General features: G+C 43.6%; 1 protein-coding gene across 1 annotated transcript in view; it reads left to right on the top strand.

Annotated features, from left to right (window-relative positions):
- The window catches only part of LOC126365763 (calpain-12-like), a 126,083-nt gene that overhangs the window by 76,769 nt on the left and 25,004 nt on the right, over positions 1–24,310 (top strand). The window contains exon 5 of the mRNA XM_050008312.1: positions 9,636–9,829. Within this exon, the coding sequence (XP_049864269.1) occupies positions 9,636–9,829 (194 nt within the window). The remainder of the gene's footprint in view (positions 1–9,635; positions 9,830–24,310) is intronic.

The raw sequence follows: 24,310 nt of genomic DNA, 5'->3' as shown, positions 1-24,310 counted from the left end.
TACACGGCCCCCCTCAAATCCTGAAATCTGCTTATATTATTCGTGTACCTGTTGCGAGGCAGAGTTACTGTCCAGTTGAGTACACTGAATGAAATTTTGCTAAGGCTTTATGCTCTGTTATCGACATTTCTCCTGTTTTCTACCTTTCCCGGCTGCGCGGAGATATTGCGTTCCCCGTCACGCATTTATTCATCGGCCGCCATAGTTCTAGATTTTGCATTTTCCGCCAATATCTATACGATTATCTGTTTGTGACCAGTTTGTACCACTCAGGGCCGTCGTTCACAGTGAGTTCCGCTGGGTCAACACATAACTTTCTCGTCTGAAGATAGTGGCCAGGTGGACCGCGCAGATAGTTACGTGATCCGGCTGCAATCCCGATGAGAATACCATGAGTTAATACACCGGGGAAAGTCTTCGTACTCCCGTAAACTAGATGATATTGTGTATGTATCTTGCACGGTCGAGTATTCCATAAACAGAGCTATTCGATCGTTGTGGAATACGGCCCCTCATAGTATGCTGCACAGAGTTAATACCGTATCATCATTGTGGCAATTGGCACTCTGCTGGCGGCAGTTCACTTGCAAAGGACCTCCTCTGACTCTTAGGCAGGATCTGACACCATCACTATACACTAATTTTGTTCATGATGATTATAACTGAAACCCTTTCTGCTACATAGTTCCTAACTTGTGCTGCAGTCGCATTGCAATCAGAATATGAATGTTGCTGCCGTCCTGAAAAACAGTGACGAACACACTCGTAGGTACCAGCCACACGCAGTGTGTTAGTGCAGCTTTGTAAGCCTCGCAGGGTATGACTCATTTCTCTATTAGAATTCTGCCGTGCCAGCTCCGTCGATACTTGAAACAACAGATCGGTTTTGAGTTTATCAAATAGCGCTCTTATGCGATCAACGAGCTTGCTCTCAGCGAGTGGTTCTTACTCCGTACACATCACGATGTTGACAATCGGTACCTTAAATGTCTTTATCAGTTACCCTTAAACGTATTGTATCTACTTAACCCGACTTAGTTTTTCAATTTCTATTAATCTACACAAGACTGGTTTCCAAGCAATTAAAAGTGAATAAGCCGCCCATGATGACAGTGGTTTAAACTTAGACCCCAGCAGTGGAAAAGGCCATCTTCAATCAATACGACGAATTTAGAAAGTCTTGTTATCTACTACATTCATCTCATCGCTAACACCAATTATTTTTGCCCTTTTCAGATTCCTCGTTTCCTCCTACCAGTTGACAAAGTGCGCACACTGAAACCATCCAAATAAAGCTAAGGTTCCCACGAGCTACATCAGTAATGTCGCTGAACCTCAACAATATGTCAAAGAATTACCTGTTCATTTCCAGTTCATACTGCCTGTAGCTAATTACAGTGACGTCATTAGACCCAAAGCCCAAGAACCATTGTAATGAAATTAACCCTCTTAAAATGTGATCCATTAAAATGCCTTATAGACAGACCATTGCAAAACACTGTGGTGCTAATTTATTCCACCGCCAGAATTCAAACCTTTTTTCTCGGTCGGTAAACTAATGCACGTTCTTGTTTGTAAGAAGTGGGTACAGGAACTAAATGGTTCAAATGGCTCTGAGTGCTACGAGACTTAACATCTATGGTCATCAGTCCCCTAGAACTTAGAACTACTTAAACGTAACTAACCTAAGGACATTACACAACACCCAGTCATCACGAGGCAGAGAAAATCCCTGACCGCGCCGGGAATCGAACCCGGGAACCCGGGCGCGGGAAGCGAGAAAGCTACCGCACGACCACGAACTGCGGACTGCACAGGAACTGGGCAGCCCTTTCCTGAGACGAGAAATGGTGTGCGTGTGATAGCGTCGTGGTCACGGTGGACCTCGCCTTTTGGGTGCTGTAACCATGGAAATGTCACGGAGGCAGTTTCAAGTCAGTAAACCCCGGTACCTGGGGCAGTGCTGGTTCGTAATGCGGTAGCAGTGGCTCAGACTGCAGCCTCTGTCGTGGGCAGCAGTTTTATATTGCCGTATCACACATGAATGACGAATTAAAAGGTAGCAATCTGAATATAGGTTGGTGGGTTAACAAATAACGTCAGAATGCTGCACAGTTTTAAATACCGCGTCCCTGTGTTTCTAGAAGACGGTAGCATATGTCAGGTGAAAGATAGCTGATATTTACTATTCCATGGTCATCGGTTAGCGAAATCCAGCCAGTGGAAGATTGGAGGTGTGCTGCAAGGAGTCAGCGAACTACAACAAGGCACACGTGTGCGTGTTTTGTGGACCAATGGTCTGTCCACAGAGGACGTTCAGCGGCAAATGCGACCCCCAACAGTATTTCACAGAATGTTAAGTTCAGTTGGATACAGGAATTGAAAAAAAAAAAAGAATCATGTGATGTCAGTAGAAAGATAGAGCAACAAGTTACAGTTGCGATTTAATCTAGGTCGGTACCGGTTGTGATCGTAATGGGCCATCTTCACTCTTTTCAGCTTAATTTCAGAGTAACATTTAAACTCCATAGCCGTATACTGCTGTATCAACATTAAAACAGACACTGTAGAGTTTGCCATTGACGCTACATGGTAACGTGTGACAACAGATGATGTGGCACATGCCAAATGAACTGCACACAAGATTATTCGTAAACGTTCCAAGTTTTGTAAAATTTGTCCAGAGCACAAGTGGAAGCATGCAAGATATCGTAAGCTACAGTGAAGATGATTGTCAAACGCAAGACATTACAAAGAACAAGTTAAGGCTTTACCAGTACCAAACTAACATTCTCCGTGGAAAGAGAGGATCCCCGATCCCAGCGGTATATAATTTTATAATCATGGTGGACTTGTACCACTCTGGAACAAATACTACGTTTCGTCAGCAGCAAGCGACCTAGATTTCTGGCAGCGAACATCATTCCTCTGAATGATGATATGCGCCGTCACACAACAAGACAAACACAAGGATAATTTAAAATATTTCGTTGGGAACGCTTGTAACAAGCGTCACAAAGCTTCGATTTGGCCCTCAGTGCTATTAAAAACCATCTGAGGAGGCAGTCATTCAGAGACAATGAGGATGTAGACCATTAGGTCACTCAGTGGATGTGACATCTGCCATAAGAGGTCTTTTCTGCGTGCCTTAAAGATCATTACACATAAAGCCCAAGAGCCACTGTAATGAAATTATCTCTGTTAAAATGCGACTCATTGAAATTCCCTCTCGGCAATGACAAACAAACAGTTTAAATTAAATTTGGAAATTTGTGGTAAGTTCCTATGGGACCAAACTGCTGAGGTCATTGGTCCCTAGACTTACACACAACTCAATCTAACTTAAACTAACTTACACTAAGGATAATACGCACACCCATGCCCGAGGGAGGACTCGAACCTATGACGTGGGGAGCCGCACGAACCTGGCAAGGCTCCTCAGACCGCGCGGTTTAAATTAACACAGAAAGCATATCGAAAAGTAATAGAACTTTCAGGCTCATACTGGCGATGCTGACATTGCTACCCTGTTTTGAAACATATTGACTGACTCAATCTCGCAAGTGTTATGGAGGTGTACCAATGAGAACTATTAATAAGTTACAGGATAGTCTGCATAACATGTTGCATTCAACGCCACGCTTTGAATGTGACTGAATGGCACTGAATGTCAAACGAAAACGAAAACAATGGTTGTGACTTCAGTCAGAGGTATAACACAGCGAGTCGAGACTGTGCAGTGGAATTTGGCAGAATATGTTACAATATTAAATGAAGGCAGGTAGACGACAGCAGCCGCTGAATGGAGTCCAAAAAGAGAGAGTATCCGTCCGCGAGGAAGACCACTAGGCAGGTAGATTAACGAGATCAGAAGAGTCGTGACTTCAACTAGCAGAAAACTAATCGAGAACGACACGAGTGGTGTGAACTTTCAAGAAATGACCGGTAAATGTGAAGAGGCTGTATCTTATTAGGGAGGAAACAGCAGCAGATAATAATAATAGTAATAATAATAATAATAGTACGATAGGTAGTCATAAGCTTCTATTTGCTACTCCAGAAAAAAATCAGACTGCGACAATGAAACGTGTTGAAGGTTTGAGACCTTCCCTACGTACTCATCTTCAATGTGACACATGTTTCTGGATGTTTTGTTGTAAATTTTTGCATTTTAGGTGTTCAGCGAACGTTCCACTGCGGAAATCACCTATTTTTCATTCTGGAGAAGCCTGCAACGCAATGGTTTCTCGAGGAAAGAGTCAGATGTCACTGGGTACTGTGTTAGAAGAATATGGAGGTGAGTAGCAAAATTTGATATCCCGAAACATCAGCATGTGCGACTGTGCATGTGCAGAACGAGATTTGAAGCTGTCATGAAACAAAAACATTAGATTGGGGAGCTTTCTGTGACGCTTAGACTCGACAGCATCCTGGAACCTCGTTAGGAGAATTTTGGTAGAATGCTTCCACGATGGTTTGCCACTTACGAGCATAATACCGTGAAATAATCTACACTCGATGTTAATAAATTTCTCTTCTTCAGAAACGCTTTTCTTGCCATTTCCAGTCTACATTTTATATCCTATCTTCTTCGGCCATCATCAGTTATTTTGCTCTCTAAATAGCAAAACTGATCTACTACTGTAAGTGTCTCATTTCCTAATCTAATTACCTCAGTGTCACATAATTTAATTAGACTATATTCCATTATCCTCGTTTTGCTTTTGTTGATGTTCATCTTATATCCTCCTTTGGAGACTCTGTCAACTCCGTTCAGCTGCTCTTCTAGGTCCTTTGCTGTCTGACAGAATTACGTAGTCCTGGGCAAACCTCAAAATTTTTATTTCTTCTCCATGGATTTTAATTTCTACTCCAAATTTTTCTTTTGTTTCCTTCAGTGCTTGCCCAATATATAGATGGAATAACACCGGGAATAGACTACAACGCTGTCTCACTCACTCCCCAACCACTGCTTCCCTTTCATGCCCCTGGATTCTTATAACTGCCATCTGGTTTCTGTACAAATTATAAATAGCCTTTCGCTCCCTGTATTTTACCCCTCCCACCTTCAGAAGGTGTGAAGAGAGTATTTCATTCAACATTGTCAAAAGCTTTCTCTAAGTCTACAAATGCTAGAAACATAGGTTTGCTTTCCTTTATATATCTTCTAAGGTAAGTCATAGGGTCAGTATTGCTTCACGTGTTCCAACATTTCTACGGAATCCAAAATGATCTTCCCCAAGATCGGCTTCTACCAGTTTTTCCATTTGTCTATAAAAATTTCCTGTCAGTATTTTGCAGCAGTGACTTATTAAAGTGATAGTTTTGAAATTTTCACGCCTGTCAGCACCTGCTTTCTTTGGGATTGGAATTACTATATTCTTCTTGGGGGTGTTTCGCCTGTCTCGTACATCTTGCTCACCAGATGGTAGAGTTTTGTCAGGACTGGCTCTCCCAAGGCCATCAGTAGCTCCAATGGAATGTTGTCTATTCCGGGGGCCTTGTTTCGACTTAGGTCTTCCAGTGCTCTGTCAAATACTGCACGCTGTATCATATCTCCCATTTCATCTTCACCTACGACCTCCTCCATTTTCATAATATCGATTAAATCGCCCTTGTATAGACCCTCTATGTACTCCTTCCATCTTTCTGCTTTCCCTTCTTTGGTTAGAACTGGTTTTTCATCTGCGCCCTAGATATTCATACAAGTGGTTCTCTTTTCTCCAAAGGTCTCTTTAATTTTCCTGTAGGCAGTATCTATCTTACCTCTAGTCAGATAAGCCTCTACATCCTTACATTTGTCCTCTGGCCATCCAGTCGATCTCATTTTTGAGACGTTTGTACTCCTTTTCACCTGCTTCTTTTACTGCATTTTATATTTTCTACTTTCATCAATTAAATTCAGTATCTCTTGTGCTACCCAAGAATTCCTACTAGCTCTCGTCTTTCGCACATTTGATCCTCTGCAGCCTTCACTATTTCATCTCTCAAAGCTACCCATTCTTCTTCTACTGTATTTATTTCTTGTCAGTCGTTCCATAATGCTCTTTCTGAACTCTCTACAATCTCTGGCTCTTTAAGTTTATCCAGATCCCATCTTTTTAAATTCCCAACTTTTTGCAGTTTCTTCAGTTTTAAACTGAAAGCTTCCAATGTCTCCAGGCCTCTTCCATGTATACACCCTTCTTTCATGATTTTTAAACCAAATGTTAGTTATGATTAAGTTATGCTCTGTGCAGAATTCTACCGGGCGGCTTCCTCTTTCATTCCTAACCACCATTCCATATTCAGCTACTACTGCCGGCCGGAGTGGCTGTGCGGTTCTAGGCACTGCAGTCTGGAGCCGAGCGACCGCTACGGTCGTAGGTTCGAATCCTGCCTCGGGCATGGATGTGTGTGATGTCCTTAGGTTAGTCAGGTTTCATTAGTTCTAAGTTCTAGGCGACTGATGACCTCAGAAGTTAAGTCGCATAGTACTCAGAGCCATTTCAACTACTACTTTTTCTCCTCTTCCTTTTCCTACTGTCGAATACCAGTCACCCATGACTATTAAACTTTCGTCTCCCTTCACTACCTGAATAATTTCTTTTATCTCATCATACATTTCTTCAATTTCTTCGTCATCTGCAGAACTAGTTGGCATATAAATTTGTACTACTGTAGTAGGCGTGGGCTTTGTGTCTATCTTGGCTACAATAATCGGTTCACTATGCTGTTCGTAGTAGCTTACCCGAACTCCTATTTTTTTATTCATTATTAAACCTACTCCTGCATTACTCCTACTTGATTTTGTATTTATAGCCCTATATTCACTTGGCCAGAAGTCTTGTTCCTCCTGCCATTAAACTTCACTAATTTCCACAATATATCTAACCTTAACCTATCCAGTTTCCTTTTTAAATTTTCTAACCTACCTGCCCCATTAAGGGATCTGACATTCCACGCTCCGATCCGTAGAACGCCAGTTTTCTTTCTCCTGATAACGACGTCCTCCTGAGTAGTCCCGCCCGGAGATTCGAATGGGGGACTATTTTACCTCCGGAATATTTTACCCAAGAGGACGCCATCACCATTTAACTATACAGTAAAGCTGCATGCCCTCGGGAAATATGACGGCTTTAGTTTCCCCTTGCTTTCAGCCGTACGCAGTAGCAGCACAGCAAGGCCCTTTTGGTTAGTGTTATCAGACCAGATCAGTCTATTATCCAGACTGTTGCCTCTGCTACTACTGAAAAGACTGCTGCCACTCTTCAGGAACCACACGTTTCTCTGGCGTCTCAACAGATACGACTCCGTTGTGGTTGCATCTACAGTACGGCTATCTGTATCAGTGAGGCACGCGAGCCTGCCTATCAACGGCAAGGTCCTTGGTTGATGCAAGGGCTGTAGAGAATATTTACGTCACAGCAAGCAAGAGTGGGAAAATGAGCGTAAGAGAACTAAAACTTTAGTATGAGCACTGCTTTTGGCGAATAGCTTATTAGAATAACTTTCTTTTGCCTGATCCCTCGTCTGAGTATAAAAATCATACTCCTTTAGAGCAAACTGGCTTCTGAAAAGTGTGTGACATTGTAATTCATACCACCTGGAACCGCTGGACAAGTTCAGCCTGTGGACGTTTGTTTTATCCGTTCTCGTAGAATAAGTTATCGCACTATCTGTAGCTACGCCTTAAAGGATAGCCAGTTTCACGATAACCTCCACTACAGACTGCTTTTGCCTTCCCTTGCATGCCATCGCATTCCATCAATTTTCACCAGCCCGTTACCCCCAATATAATTCTCGTAAGAGTGGATACCTAGCTGAATATCTTGCACAGTTTGTAACTCCCAATGAATTCGCCTTCGATCTCGATGGTGCGAATCTTTGTGACCTCTGTGACGCGCCATTTTTCATTCGGTTCTCATGGTCCAAATTAACGGTTTATTTTGAACATTTCTTGAATGTCGACGATATCCGTTTTGTGGAGTGTAATACATACGTCCCACACAAGGTTTATCTCTGTACCTCGCGGACACTCATCTTCTGTCACCTTCCTGATGCACACGGTGAATCATTGGCTGCTAATATCTTTCCTAATTGTGAACACAACACTTCTAAATTAGCCTTACTAAAGATTGAACTTACACTACTGGCCATTAAAAGTGTTACACCACGAAGATGACGGGATACAGACGCGAAATTTAGCCAATAGGAAGAAGATGCTGTGATATGCAAATGATTAGCTTTTCAGAGCATTCATACAAGGTTGGCGCAGGTGGCGACACCTACAACGTGCTGACATGAGGAAAGTTTCTAACCGATTTTTCATACACAAAGAGCAGTTGACCGGCGTTGCCTGGTGAAACGTTGTTGTGATGCCTCGTGTAAGGAGGAGAAATGCGTTCCATCACGTTTCCGACTTTGATAAAGGTCGGACTGTAGCGTATTACGATTGCGGTTTATCGTATTGCGACATTGCTGCTCGCGTTGGTCGAGATCCAATGACTGTTAGCAGAATATGGAATCGGTGGGTTCGGGAGGGCAATACGGAACGTCGTGCTGGATCCCAACGGCCTCGTATCACTAGTCGTCGAACTGACAGGCATCTTATCCGCATGGATGTAACGGATCGTGTAGCCACGTCTCGATCTCTGAGTCAACAGAAGGGGACGTTTGCAAGACAACAACCAATCGCACGAACAGTTCGACGACGTTTGCAGCAGCATGGAGTATCAGCTCGGAGACCCTTGACGCTGCATCACAGACAGGAGCGCCTGCGATGGTGTACTCAACGACGAACCTGAATGCACGAATGGCAAAACGTCATTTTTTCGGACGAATGCAGTTTCTGATTACAGCATTATGATGGTCGCATTCTTGTTTGGCGACATCGCGGTGAACACACACTGGAAGCGTGTATTCGTCATCGCCACACTGACGTATCCGGTGTGACGGTATGGGGGTGCCAATGGTTACCCGTCTCAGTCACCTCTTGTTCGCACTGACGGCACTTTGAACACTGGACGTTACATTTCAGACGTGTTACGGCCCGCGGCTCTATCCTTCATTCGATCCCTGCGAAACCCTAAATTTCAGCAGGATAATGCACGACCGCATGTTGCAGGTCCTGTACGGGCCTTTCTGGATATAGAAACTGTTCGACTGCCGTCCTGGCCAGCACATTCTCCAGATGTCTCAGCAATTGAAAACGTCTGGTCAATGGTGGCCGAGGAACTGGCTCGTCTACTCTAGATGAACTGTGGTATCGTGTTGAAGGTGCATGGACAACTATACCTGTACACGCCATCCAAGCTCTGTTTGACTCAATGCCCAGGCATATCAAGGCCGTAATTAGGGCCAGAGGTGGTTGTTCCGGGTACTGATTTCTGAGGATCTATTCACCCAAATTGCGTGACAATGTAATCACATGTCAGTTCTGGTACAATATATTTGTCCAATGAATACCCGTTTGTCATCTGCACTTCTTCTTGGTGTAGCAATTTTAATGGCCAGTAGTGTGTAAGCTCGCACTCAGGAGTTTCCTCGCAAGTCCCCTCGACAGCCCCTAGAAGACTACAATAGGAATTTTGGACCAGCCTGTATAGCGCGACAGTATGCGTTTGGAGGGCTAGGTGGGCGCTGTGTCTGCGCAGGTGGTGCCGGGCGGGCAGCCGCTGCGCGGCCCTGGCTACCGCGGCGCGGTGCGCGTGCGGCTGTGGCGCTTCGGGCGGTGGCGCTGCGTGCTGCTGGACGACCGGCTCCCCTGCAGGGGCGGCGCGCCGCTCTACGCCAGCTGCGCCGGCGCCGCCCTCTTCTGGGTCTGCTTCGTCGAGAAGGCGTACGCCAAGTGAGGACCGCCACTCCACTACCTCAGCTAACCTCACTCGACAAAGTATTTGACACACCGTAAACTGGTTGCTTTCGACCACTGGAAATGTTGTAGAGTTGGTAAGAGGCAGTCGTGACACTGCACCACTGACATACGTCATGGCAGTGAGTGGCGTGTAAGTCCCAGTCAGTTATAAAGAAATAGCGCAGTGGAATGGATCGACATAGTGGTGACAATTGCACACAGGAACTATAGAAAAACTTGGTGCAACATAAAAACTGTGCGCCGCACCGAGCCTCGAACTTGGGACCTTCGTTCAGTTGATTGAGCACTTTTACGCGAAAGGCACAGGTCGAGAGTTAGAGTCTCCTTCGAAACACAGCTTTAATCTGCCAGGAATTTTAATAACAGCTCACGCTCAGCTGCAGAGTGAAAATTTCATTCAGGAACTGTAGTGTTTGATGTATGTCTAGACCTTATTGATACGTCATTTCTTAGTCGTACCGCACTTGCACAGCATATCTTAAATACCATAAAAGAAGAAGAGTGATGGAATCGTCGTTGGTAGTCACACTTTATAATTAAGACACTTGATTGGCATTACGCCTATAAAACAATAATTTGAGAATTACAGATTGTAGACGAGCCACTAGATAAAGTTTGCAGATACAATTAGAAACCCAACGTATTCATTACTCTAACAAATAATTCCAATTAAGAACATACATGAGAACTTCAAACTCCCATATAGGACTTCCCTCAAAATAGATATAATGAAACAATTACATTATAAGGTTGACTTAATAACACTTGAGCACTAGTGCCATAGTAAGATGCCATTACGTAACATGATGCAATCAATTAAAAAAACTACAACAGAGACCCTGATCTTAAAAAAAAAAAAAAAACAATGTTTACACACTCAGACGGCCGGCGGTTGTGGGCGAGCGGTTCTAGACGCGTCAGTCCGGAACGGCGCTGCTGCTACGGTCGCAGGTTCGAATCCTGCCTCTGGCATGGATGTGTGTGATCTCCTTAGGTTACTTTGGTTCAAGTACTTCTAGGGGACTGATGACCTCAGAAGGCAAGTCCCATAGTGCTCAGAGCCATTTTAAGGTGCGTATATGGTTGCAGGCGAATAGTGCGGTCCGATGAGTCGCGGTCATCTGTTTTCAAATCATGCAAGGTGTCGAGTATCCCCCATGAGGCCTTCACCCGCAATTTGTAAGAGACAGTTTCGGCAGGATATTATGGTAAAGCTGTAAGACCCGCTCATCCAGGTTATGAGAAAATAAACTAACATGTGGATTTCAGCATTCTCGGTTACGAACTCTTGCTCTTTGTTCTCCATCTTCGTGATGAGTATACTGCTGACAATCCCAAGATGAAAAAAGCTGTATTCACGGGTGCGCAGGCATACGTTTCTAATAAACAGTCGGGAACTCTATCGCACATATACGGGCCCGCTAAATCACATGACCTAAATCCCGTAGAAAATGTCTCGACTATTTGTAACAGTGTGAAATGGTAGCAATCAACAACACACGCTGTATGGTAGCTCTACTGGAGCTAATAATCAGTCAGTGTCCTCAAATGGGTATGAAATATCTGATGAAACTCGTGGGCTCTCTTCCTCGACGAAGTGACATCATTATCGAGAACAGATATGTTGTAACACGATATTAGCTAAAATGGTTCAAATGGCTCCGAGCACTATGGGGCTTAACATCTGACGCCATCAGTCCACTAGAACTGAGAACTACTTAAAACTAACTAACCTAAGGGCATCACACACATCCATGCTCGAGGCAGGGTCCGAACCTGCGAACGTAACGGTCGCGCGGTTCCAGGCTGAAGAGCCTAGAACCGCACGTCCACAACGGCCGGCCCGATATTAGCGCGATGTTTTCAGAACGAAGGGGTTTTACGACGAATTTTTGTACATTGTGCTCACAGACACAGTTTCTTCTTAAGTCGGACCCAGTGAGATAGTGAGGAGGTTAAGATACTGCAGAGGACAGCCTTGCCCTCTAGCTTTCCGTGGCTTCCCTGAATCGATTAGGTGGCTGCCGGGCTGGTTCCACTCAAAACCACACGGTCAATCTCCTTTTCCCATCCTCTCCCGATATGAGCTTCTGTCCTAATAACCCTCGCCGCTACTGGGGTGTTAAGTCCTAATTTTTCTTTCCCCCCTCCCCCTATCTAAAGTTTCTTGCTAGACTGATGATGTTCTTTAGTGTCAACAGATGACACTAGTTTTAGAAAGTCAAGCTTATTCAGCAAAGGTGTAAGCTGAAGGAGGAAACTTGAAAAATCACTGTAACTGAAAGTCACGATTTACCCAAAAACTGGAAATGCGCTTTCTGTATAGGAAAGCGTACCTTCCTATTTCCGGTAGACACGTGGTTCACAAATAATAAAAAGCTGCGTTATATCCATTATGCCTGTGTTGTGATTGCCCTTTTGTTGAGGGCAGTCCTTACTGTTTCGTAAAATTTGTGAATTAATGTCACAAAGACTCCATTTAGGTCTGAGTTTTCAGTCTGTGGTCAGCTTGAAGCAGCCCAGACAATGCTTCAAAAACTTAAATTGCGATACATTCCGTTATTTCAAGGACTTTGCAGCTATTGAACTACACATGAAAACTTTCTTCGTGGGGCAGTACAAGGTCGACCATTCCACAACAGAACTGATGTGGGAACTTCGTTGAACGACGAAATACAACTATAACTGAAAGGCTGTTATGTGGAGAACTTGCAGTGTCTCAGGAGACGCATTTTCGTAGAAAATTGTGCATTGCTGGATCAGAACAGTTGGTCCGTGTACCAGAAATGTCGCAGTGTGTATCTGGTTCATAACGATGATGAGACAGCCTCGCTTATTATGGAGTCCACAACATTTACAATGAATCATCACTGAATGGAGGGTTGTGCCCCTTACAGATGAATCCTGCTTTATTACGTACAATGGCATCTACCTGGTAGCCCGACGGATCAGTCTGTCACAGGCAGAATAATAGTGACAGATGACATGTGTGTACTTGGTGAGTGTTTCAGGAGGCAGAAGCTAAAACCGAATCCACTGAAGACAGAAGTTGCAACAGTCTCTCTGAGCAATAGATATGCACACTAATGTCCGCTGATAACATTTAGAGACAGTAATGCAACTGCATTCTAAAATACCTGGGAGTCGCTTTCGATAAGTTTACTTGTCTACCGTCACAATCTTAGTAAAATAACTGCATAAGTGAAGAGTCGCAATAATTTACTGCAAAAGCAAACTGGAACTTGATGTGGAATCGATGCAAACTCTCTGAAATCAACAGCATTGGGTACAGTTTATTACTTCACAGGAGTACTGTTCAGCTGTATGGCTCAACATTCCCTACACCCTCCTAGTGAATGTTCAACTTCGGCAAACAATGTACACTGTATGAATATCTGATACGCTTTTGCCTACGCCTGTTCACTGGCTTCTGGTGCTAAGCAGCATCATTCGGCCTCGAAGATAGCAAGCTCTCGCTTGTTAGGAACAAGAGTACAGAAGAAACAGTTTCTCCGCATACACGATATCATTCAGCAGGTTTCATAATCCGATAGAAATCTCGTCAGCCAGCGGGGTGCCCGCTAGGCAACATTTTCGATCCTGTGCCTGATGGTGATCTTCACCTCAGCTGTACCTTGTGTACAGACTCCCGAGTTTCAGTCTTACTCGTGTCATCTGGTTCAGACTGAACCGACTCAGATGTGGGGCTGGAAGAACTGCTGCTATTCTCTACTGGTGTACAAGTTGAGACTCTCCAAACGGTGACTGTAACAGGGTGGTGCAGATGATGCCACATATCGTTCAACTCGGCCCCTTCCATGCTTTCACCGGATCTACGAAAGAACTTCGTCAAACTAGCTTTAAAGCAATTGAGTGGGTAGAAAACTCTTATCTGGAGGGAATTTCGTGTCCTTAAGGCCGCAGAGACACAAGACACGCTTTGGTGATGGTAGGTCCTAGTTTCCACAAGAATCATCTGAGAGGGCGTACGGTGCTTCATTGGTGGATGAACGGCTATTGTATTGCCAAAGTTACACTTATTGAATGAGTTTCTTTAATCGTTTTTTGTTTCGAGGTATCCTCTTCTTGTAGACATGGCTGCGATGAATTTATGAGATAAATAATTTCTCATTACTGTATTTGTTGCTTACTATTTAATTTTTTATTTGCGTCACGTGTGTTATCAAGCTGGCATGACGCTCGAACAAAAAGCGGACGGCAGAATTGGAACTGGATCCCAAATCGAATCGACGCGTTACTGCTCTGGTTCAGACTGGTCGCTAGTTAGAGATATTTGTTTTTCGTAATCGTCTGTCATATTTGTATTTCTGATCCATTTTCGTCACTCATTATCACACATTCTTGTTAGCCTGTCATGGAGTTAAGCTAATGAGACGAGTTAACTTCTTGTCTTTAAAAATTCTAATTTCTTCACTCCGAGTTTTGTGTGGTTACGAAATATACAGTGACTCTCTTACTTTTACTGCTGCAAAGGTATTCCAGAGATCATATACTATTGCAGCCAACGTGCTTCTACTAATTTTTTGCTATTGATTATAGACTTTGCGTGTATTGTCATAATGTTGTTTTATTATTTCTTTACATTTCAATAAATAATTTTCTTCTCAATTAACAAAGTTGAAACATTGGGTAATCAATTCCTTGCTTTTGAGACGTCACAGTCTTAATTGGTATTTATTAACCTCAGCGAATACTTATGCATGGCACGTGAAAACTGTAATGAAGTCGCAACATCTGCTAGCAAGGAACTCCTCTCAGACTGACATACAATCCATTACTTTTTCTGCAACAATGTTCAATAATTACCACCCACGCAGCCTACTCCTGCGGCATGTTCCGGGGGCTGTGTGTCGCCTGGTAGATTTACAGCGTTTGGCGCTAATCAGAGTTGTAAGAAAGGAAATCTACATGGCTATCCTTCTATATTCTCTTTCGGTTGCATGCAATATACAAAATAAACGCATTTATGTAGTTTCATTTGCCAATTTGATCCAAAGACATTAGCGGCATTTTTTGGGACTGCAACTGCTGTGTTCGGATGCGGGCTGAGTTGCCATCCCTTCGCTCCCAGCTTCATGCAGTGTTGGCTTCGGTCACACAGCTTGAGGCTGTTGCCAATGGCATCACTGTGGGGGTCCGGATGGGGGTTTTTCGGGGACGGCCAGCTCGTCCCACGCATCCCCCGATCGGACTACGACTGTGGCTGCCCGGGATACTGCCCACAATGAGGCTGACCCTCATCCGTGATAGACTGGGAGGTCGTCTCGATGTGTGGCAGGGGGCGAAAGACATTCCGGAGGGCTGAACGGAAGGCTTCTCCTGTTTGTCTGACGAACCGGTTTCAGGCTCTGTCTCCGGCTGATACTGATCTTCGGCCGGACATGGCTGCTTGTCCTGTTCCAGAGGTTGCCCCTCAGTCTGCAAGATCCGGGCGGTCGTAGAGGGTGGGCTTACTGGAAGTTGGGAGCTCCAACGTCAGGCGCATAATAGGGCCCCTTAGGGATATGGCAGCAAGAGAGGGGAAGAAAACCAATGTGCACTCCATGTGCATACCGGGGGAAGTCATTCCAGATGTGGAATGGGTTCTTCCGGATGCCATGAAGGGTACAGGGTGCACCCATCTGCAGATGGTCTGTCATGTCGGCACCAATGATGTGTGTCGCTATGGATCGGAGGAAATCCTCTCTGGCTTCCAGCGGCTATCTGATTTGGTGAAGACTGCCAGTCTCGCTAGCGGGATGAAAGCAGAGCTCACCATCTGCAGCATCGTTGACAGGACTGACTGCGGACCTTTGGTACAGAGCCGAGTGGAGGGTCTGACTCAAGGGCTGAGATGGTTCTGCGTCCATGTGGGCTGCAGATTCCTCAACTTGCGCCATAGGGTGGTGGGGTTTCGGATTCCGCTGGATAGGTCAGGAGTCCACTACACGCAGCAGACGGCTACACGGGTAGCAGGGGTTGTGTGGCGTGGACTGGGCGGTGTTTTAGGCTAGATATCCTCGGGCAAGTATAGAAAGGGCAACAGCCTCAAAGGGTGCGGGGCAAAGTCAGGACATGCGGGGACCAATCAGCAATCGGTATTGTAATTGTAAACTGTCAAAGCTGCATTGGTAAAGTACCGGAATTTCAAGTGCTGATAGAAAGCACCGAAGCTGAAATCGTTATAGGTATTGAAAGGTGGCTGAAGCCAGAGATAAATTCTGCCGAAATTTTTACAAAGGCACAGACGGTGTTTAGAAAGGATAGATTGCATGCAACCGGTGGTGGCGTGTTTGTCGCTGTTAGTAGTAGTTGTGAAGTAGAAGTAGATAGTTCCTGTGAATTATTGTGGGTGGAGGTTACACTCAACAACCGAGCTAGGTTAATAATTGGCTCCTTTTACCGACCTCCCGATTAAGCAGCATTAGTGGAAGAACAACTGAGAGAAATTTGGAATACATTTCACATAAATTTTCTCAGCATGTTATAGTCTTAGGTGGAGATTTCAATTTACCAGATATTGACTGGGACACTCAGATGTTTAGGACGGATGGTAGGGACAGAGCACCGAATGACATTATACTGAGTGCACCATCTGAAAATGACCCTGAGCAATTAAACAGAGAACCGACTCGTGAAGATAACATCTTGGACCTACTGATAACAAACAGACCCGAACTTTTCGACTCTGTAAGCGCAGAACAGGGAATCAGTGATCATAAGGCCGTTGCAGCATCCCTGAATATGGAAGTAAATAGAAATATAAAAAAGGGAGGAAGGTTTATCTGTTTAGCAAGAGTAATAGAAGGCAGATTTCAGACTACCTAACAAATCAAAAAGAAAATTTCTTTTCCGACACTGACAATGTTGAGTGTTTATGGAAAAAGTTCAGGGCTATCGTAAAATGCGTTTTAGACAGGTACGTGCCGAGTAAAACTGTGAGGGACGGGAAAAACCCACCGTGGTTCAACAACAAAGCTAGGCAACTACTGCGAAAGCAAAGTGAGCTTCACTGCAAGTTTAAACGCAGCCTAAACCTCTCAGACAAACAGAAGCAAAACGATGTCAAAGTTAGCGTGAGGAGGGCTATGCGTGAATCGTTCGGTGAATTCGAAAGTAAAATTCTATATACCGACTTGACAGAAAATCCTAGGAAGTTCTGGTCTTACTTTAAATCAGTAAGTGGCTCGAAACAGCATATCCAGACACTCTGGGATGATGATGGCACTGAAACAGAGGATGACACGCATAAAGCTGAAATACTAAACACCTTTTTCCAAAGCTGTTTCACAGAGGAAGGCCGCACTGCAGTTCCGTCTCTAAACCCTTACACAAACGAAAAAATGGCTGACATCGAAATAAGTGTCCAAGGAATAGAAAAACAACTGGAATCACTCAACAAACGAAAGTCCACTGGACCTGACAGGATACCAATTCGATTCTACACAGATTACGCGAAAGAACTTGCCCCCCCTTCTAACAGCCGTGTACCCCAAGTCTCTAGAGGAACGGAAGGTTCCAAATGATTGGAAAAGGGCACAGGTAGTCCCAGTATACAGGAAGGGTCGTCGAGCAGATGTGCAAAACTTTAGGCCTATATCTCTGACCTCGATCTGTTGTAGAATTTTAGAACATGTTTTTTGCTCGCGTATGATGTCGTTTCTGGAAACCCAGAGTCTACTGTGTAGGAATCAACATGGATTCCGGAAACAGCCATCGTGTGAGACCCAACTCACTTTATTTGTTCATGAGACCCAGAAAATATTAGATACAGGCTCCCAGGTAGATGCTATTTTCCTTTACTTCCTGAAGGCGTTCGATACAGTTGCACACTGCCGCCTGATAAACAAAGTAAGAGCCTACGGAATATCAGACCAGCTGTGTGGCTGGATTAAAGAGTTTTTAGCAAACAGGACACAGCATGTTGTTCTCAATGGAGAGACGTCTACAGACGTTAAAGTTACCTCTATCGTGTCACAGGGGAGTGTTATGGGACCATTGCTTTTCACAATATATATAAATGACCTAGTAGATAGTGTCGGAAGTTCCATGCGGCTTTTCGCGGATGATGCTGTAGTATACAGAGAAATTGCAGCATTAGGAAATTGTAGCGAAATGCAGGAATATCTGCAGCGGATAGGCACTTGGTGCAGGGAATGGCAACTGACCCTTAACATAGACAAATGTAATGTATTGCGAATACATAGAAATACGGATCCTTTATTGTATAATTATATGATAGCGGAACAAACAGTGGTAGCAGTTACTTCTGTAAAATATCTGGGAGTATGCGTGCGGAACGATTTGAAGTGGAATGATCATAGCCGGCCGGAGTGGCCGTGCGGTTCTGTGCGCTACCGTCTGGAACCGAGCGACCGCTACGGTCGCAGGTTCGAAATCTGCCACGGTCATGGATGTGTGTGATGTCCTTAGGTTAGTTAGGTTTAATTAGTTCTAAGTTCTAGGAGACTGATGAAATCAGACGTTAAGTCGCATAGAGCTCAGAGCCATTTTGGAATGATCATATAAAATTAATTGTTGGTAAGGCGGGTACCAGGTTGAGATTCATTGGGAGAGTCCTTAGAAAATGTAGTCCATCAACAAAGAAGGTGGCTTACAAAACACTCGTTCGACCTATACTTGAGTATTTCTCATCAGTGTGGGATCCGTACCAGATCGGGTTGACAGAGAAGATAGAGAGGATCCCAAGAAGAGCGGAGCGTTTCGTCACAGGGTTATTTGGTAAGCGTGATAGCATGACGGAGATGTTGAGAAAACTCAAGTGGCAGACTCTGCAAGAGAGGCTTTCTGCATCGCGGTGTAGCTTGCTGTCCAGGTTTCGAGAGTATGCGTTTCTGGATGAGGTATCTAATATATTACTTCCCCCTATTTATACGTCCCGAGGAGATCACGAATGTAAAATTAGAAATATTCGAGCGCGCACGGAGGCTTTCCGACAGTTGTTCTTCCCGCGAACCATACGCGACTGGAACACTATAGGGAAGGTAATCACAGTGGCACACCGTTTGGTGGCTTGCGGAGTATAAATGTAGATGTAGATGTAAAACAACATAGGACCTCATAACTTCACTCAGCGCTCCAGGAATGTAGTGTGTCGAAATGTTTGGCACATCACGACGTCTTTAAAATGCTTCAAATACTTTTTCCTGTTGATCGCTATTGGATAAGGACTCAACAAGTTTACCCAACAAGTTTTCTTCACCAAAACGGAGAAAATTTTATGCGGTGCGAGTTTCAGTTCGTGTAAAAGGTACAGCATTCTTCGTCCACAACGATATCTCTGCTCTCTTTGTCGATATTCTTACAGTAGAAGTGGCGCACCATAAGCACTAACCATCGAGGGCTATGGATGTTATTCTAGTGGAGCACATTTTGGATGCCATCAGAATTATCATCAAATTATCTGATTCCCGTAATTTTTTTTTGAACTATATCCCCGTATTCTCCATCATCATAATCCTCAGTAATTTCCTCTACACAATAACCACTGTCTTTAGAAAATGTAACGTCCCTAATTTCAATTCCATTATCAGCACAGTTTTGAACCGACATGTCAGTACTGGAACATACTCTCGTCTTAGGATCAATAAAGGTAAAAAAACTCTTTTCCCAATCAAATGCTGCATTAGCTTTTAATATCCAGTCCATACCCAACAGTACATTCTCATTTAGGTCACTTATTACAAGACATCCTTGAGTAAACTGTACATCATTTATACTGAAGGACAATAACACCTGTCTATTAACAATTTTGCTCAGTTTGCCGGTAATGCCTCTAATTTTTATTCCAACAACTGGTAATTCAACAAAGTCAGGATCATGCTTAACTATATCTCTTAATTTGCTTGAAATGGCACTAATTGGACTCCCTGTGTCAATCAAACAATACCCTTCCCAACCTGCAGCTTTAATTTTTATGTATGGACTACCAATAGTGGTGTTTTCCCTTTCTTCCTGTTCTTCATACAAAAGATCTTCTGCTATCTCATCATACCTCTGTTCCATATTTAGGTTTTCTTTATTAGGCAATAATTTCTTCAAACCTCTAGGTCTACTGGAATTTACTGGAATGTCTGGATTACTATTTACCTCACACACATCCTGACTAGTACCCCATTTGATGATTTCATTAGGCTTAAAAGCAGAAACTGGTTCACAAATTTCCCTTAATTTGATCTTAACATCATTGTCATCACTGTAATCTTTAAATTTGTCCCAAACAGATTTCAAAATAATCTCAGATGCATCAGCACAATCAACCCCCCTGTCTCCTGATGTATCACTAAGCTGAACTGGCACAATCTGATTCTCATGTGGAATGTAGTTAGAGTTCCTGGCACAACTATTCTCAACACTATTGCTTATAACATCCTCCTTAACTTCAACATAAACTATTCCATCCAATTCACCATCAAAATCTTCTAGTACATAATCACCATTAGCCTTAACATCAACATTATCATCATCATTGCCTGAGCTTACACTACAAACACTACTAGTATCACCAACATTACTCACAACACCATCTTCACCAACCACATCCACATGAATATCAGACTTTACAGAAACTTCAGTACGAACATCATTATGACAACTTACATCTAAAACATCACCACACATAAGTTTGTACAATCCAAAATTATCAAAGTTATCCTTACCTTTCATTTCAGCATTAGGTGCTTCTTCTTGATTATATAAATTTGCAATTATATCATCTTCTAAGCTCGCGAAATTTAGTCGAATTCGAAGGTGTTCTCGCAGGTGGTGTTGTCTAGTACAAGTGCAGTAGTGCTATTTTTTTCTGTGCTCCGCCAATATCTGCGAGAAAATGGTAAACAGAAGAATCAACAGCAGCGCGTCCAGCAGCGGGGAAGCAGCAGGTGCGGCGGGCCTGCTCCTGGCGGAAGGTGCGGCCGCGGCTCCCGGTATAGCGGAGCTGGTTCGCTCTGAGGTAAACGCTGCGCTTCGCGATAAAAACAATCTCGATCTGATAGCAGGCACCATATCAGATACTGTAACGGCAGCAGTATTGGCCAAAATGCGTGAAACTGTTGAGGCCAATACTGCCGAAATTACAGCACTAAAAAAGTCTGTGTCTGAATACGAGAAAAAGGCACGAGAGTTGGAAGTGAAACTATCTGCCGCCACAGACGAGCTAGAACAGTACCAAAGGCGAAATAGTCTACGACTGTTTGGAGTAGCAGAAAATAAAGAAGAAGACACGGACAACCTGCTTATACAGGTTGCGCGTGAAAAATTAGGCGTCGAAGTGACCAAGGCAGACATTGACAGGAGCCACCGGGTGGGACGAAAACTACCAGGTGCTACCAAACCTCGTCCAATAATTATTAAATTTGTTTCGTACCGAAAAAGGGCTGAGATCTTTACCCAGAAGAAGAAGTTAGCAAGGACAGGGATTACAATAAGGGAAGATCTGACACACGAGCGGCTAAAGATTTTAAACAGTGCCATATCCCATTTCGGTCTTCAGAATGTGTGGACTCAGGATGGCAGAGTAATCATTAAGACTGCAGCTGGAAAGAAGACAGTCACAAACATGACAGAACTAAATAGTATTAAGTGAACCTACTCGAGCCAAAAGTCAAACTTAACACCATTTTCAAATTTTAACAGTACTATACTTAGATATAGTCTTGTAATTGTATTAACTTTTTAATTATTTGTACCTTCAACTAATTGTTTTTGTAACTTATTAACTTTTTAATTATTTGTACCTTCAACTAATTGTTTTTGTAACTGTATTAACTTTTTACTATTTTTTGTGTCTTTAGCTGTAGCCATTGCTTAGTTTTAGTTACTGCTAATACTTTTTTCATTTTCTCAGTTTATTCTCTTCCATTCTGTAATAGTTCTATTGCAATTATTAGTCTCTCCTTTAGTTCATTAGTCAACCATCTCTTCGGTTTAAATTGTTCATAACAAAAATTACTATCAGTATCACTTTAGCAAATTTCAATTTAATTCTAGCTTCCTACGATACTCTATTAAATATTAAGCTTACTTCTCTCTGCTGGCAGCATCGGCCTCTTAAATCACTCCTCTTTCCCTTATTTCCATCCTAAGCTGTTTCAAATACTCTAATTACACTTTTCCTCTTACGACACAGGATACTCAGTGCCACACAGCTGTCACCATTTTGGTCATATTCTCCCTGCACCGAATACCACTAATCCATTTTCTATACTCCCGCAACCTCAGGAAATCTCTTGCAGTCGCTTTTCTTTCGGCTCTCGCGGAGTCACAAACAGGGCGCGCAAAATCTCGGACACCCCTGGAATATGTCACTTGGCGGAAACACCGGTCAGTGCCCCTCGCGGCAGGTAGTGCCTAACAAAGGGACAAACCAGTCTGCCACCCTACTCCAGGCTGTATTAACTTTTTACTATTTTTTGTGTCTTTAGCTGTAGCCATTGCTTAGTTTTAGTTACTGCTAATACTTTTTTCATTTTCTCAGTTTATTCTCTTCCATTCTGTAATAGTTCTATTGCAATTATTAGTCTCTCCTTTAGTTCATTAGTCAACCATCTCTTCGGTTTAAATTGTTCATAACAAAAATTACTATCAGTATCACTTTAGCAAATTTCAATTTAATTCTAGCTTCCTACGATACTCTATTAAATATTAAGCTTACTTCTCTCTGCTGGCAGCATCGGCCTCTTAAATCACTCCTCTTTCCCTTATTTCCATCCTAAGCTGTTTCAAATACTCTAATTACACTTTTCCTCTTACGACACAGGATACTCAGTGCCACACAGCTGTCACCATTTTGGTCATATTCTCCCTGCACCAAATACCACTAATCCATTTTCTATACTCCCGCAACCTCAGGAAATCTCTTGCAGTCGCTTTTCTTTCGGCTCTCGCGGAGTCACAAACAGGGCGCGCAAAATCTCGGACACCCCTGGAATATGTCACTTGGCGGAAACACCGGTCAGTGCCCCTCGCGGCAGGTAGTGCCTAACAAAGGGACAAACCAGTCTGCCACCCTACTCCAGGCTGCTCAGCGGAACGCGTCCGAGCTTTTAGCAGCTCACTGCAACATTCAGTCTTTACCTGCGCATTACGAAGAACTTAGCCTCCTCTTCCACCAACTAAACTACCACGTAATCCTCCTATCCGAAACGTGGTTGAAACCACACATATCCTCTGCATCTATTCATCTCCCAGGGTACACATTTCTTAGGGCAGACAGATCAAAAAAGCGAGGTGGCGGGGTCGGCGCATATATACGAACAGATCTCAAAGCGAAAGTCTTATGTACGTCAAATCCTGCTGAAGAAAAAGAGGCTGAATTCATGTTCATTGAAATAAATATACAAAGTCGGAAATTCTTGACTGGCGTCGTATACAAGCCGCCAAAAATAAGCTCAATGAGTTCCTTCCAGTCGGAATTACATTCACTTCAGTGTCAATACGAACATGTCATCGTAATGGGTGACTTGAACATAGACCTGGTAAGAGACACTCCCTCCGCAATAAACCTAAGAAGATTGTTTAGTTGCAATAGCATGAACATTCTTCCATTACAACCTACACACCATACGGCGCACAGTCATACTCTTATAGACGTGATCGCAACAAAACAGACTGACAAAGTAAGAGATGTTGGTCAATCATCGGCCCCTGGCCTCTCAGCACATGATGTAATATTCCTGGCCTACTCTGTGCAGCCCCCAAGGATCAAATCGCGTTACATAACTTGTAGGAACATGAAACGTATTGACCTTGACGCTCTAACAGCCGATTGCTCAGAAATCTCATGGCATCAAATAATCAGAGAACCTACAATCGACGGCAAAATTAATGAACTTGGTGATAAACTCACTGCCCTCTATGACAAACATGCACCTGTGCGCACAGTCCGTGTAAGAAAATCTCCTGCTCCATGGCTGACAGTTGAATTACGTCAAATGATGACTAATAGGGATGCTGCCCACAGGCGTTTCAAGGCAGATCCGAAACCCGAACGTTTTGAAGAATATAGAAAGCTACGGAACAGAGTGAAACAATGCATTCGCAATGCCAAAATCAGGCACGCTCGCTCCCTCGTATGCAGCGATCTGACACCCACGACTCTATGGAAGAATCTCCGTAGCTTGGGGGTCGGAAAGGCAAAATCGGAAACTACTTTTCATGTGTCAGCTAACGAATTAAATGAATTCTTCTCTGCACCTCTGAATACCAGCACGGCTGATAATTTCCGTCCACAAGAATCCCCAAACAGGATAACTAACAACGATACCTTTCATCTAAAACATGTAACAACAAATACGGCAAGAAAAGCAATAATGAGAATCTCTTCTGATGCAATAGGCAACGACAGTATCGGTATAACCATGATTAAGAATGTTGCCGATATCTTAGTACCTGTCTTAACTGACATATTTAATTTTTCCCTCGTGAACGGAATAT

The sequence above is a fragment of the Schistocerca gregaria genome, chromosome 1 (genome assembly GCF_023897955.1).
Source record: "Schistocerca gregaria isolate iqSchGreg1 chromosome 1, iqSchGreg1.2, whole genome shotgun sequence".
Taxonomy (NCBI): Eukaryota; Metazoa; Arthropoda; class Insecta; order Orthoptera; family Acrididae; genus Schistocerca; species Schistocerca gregaria.
This window is presented reverse-complemented; position numbering and strand designations above follow the sequence as displayed.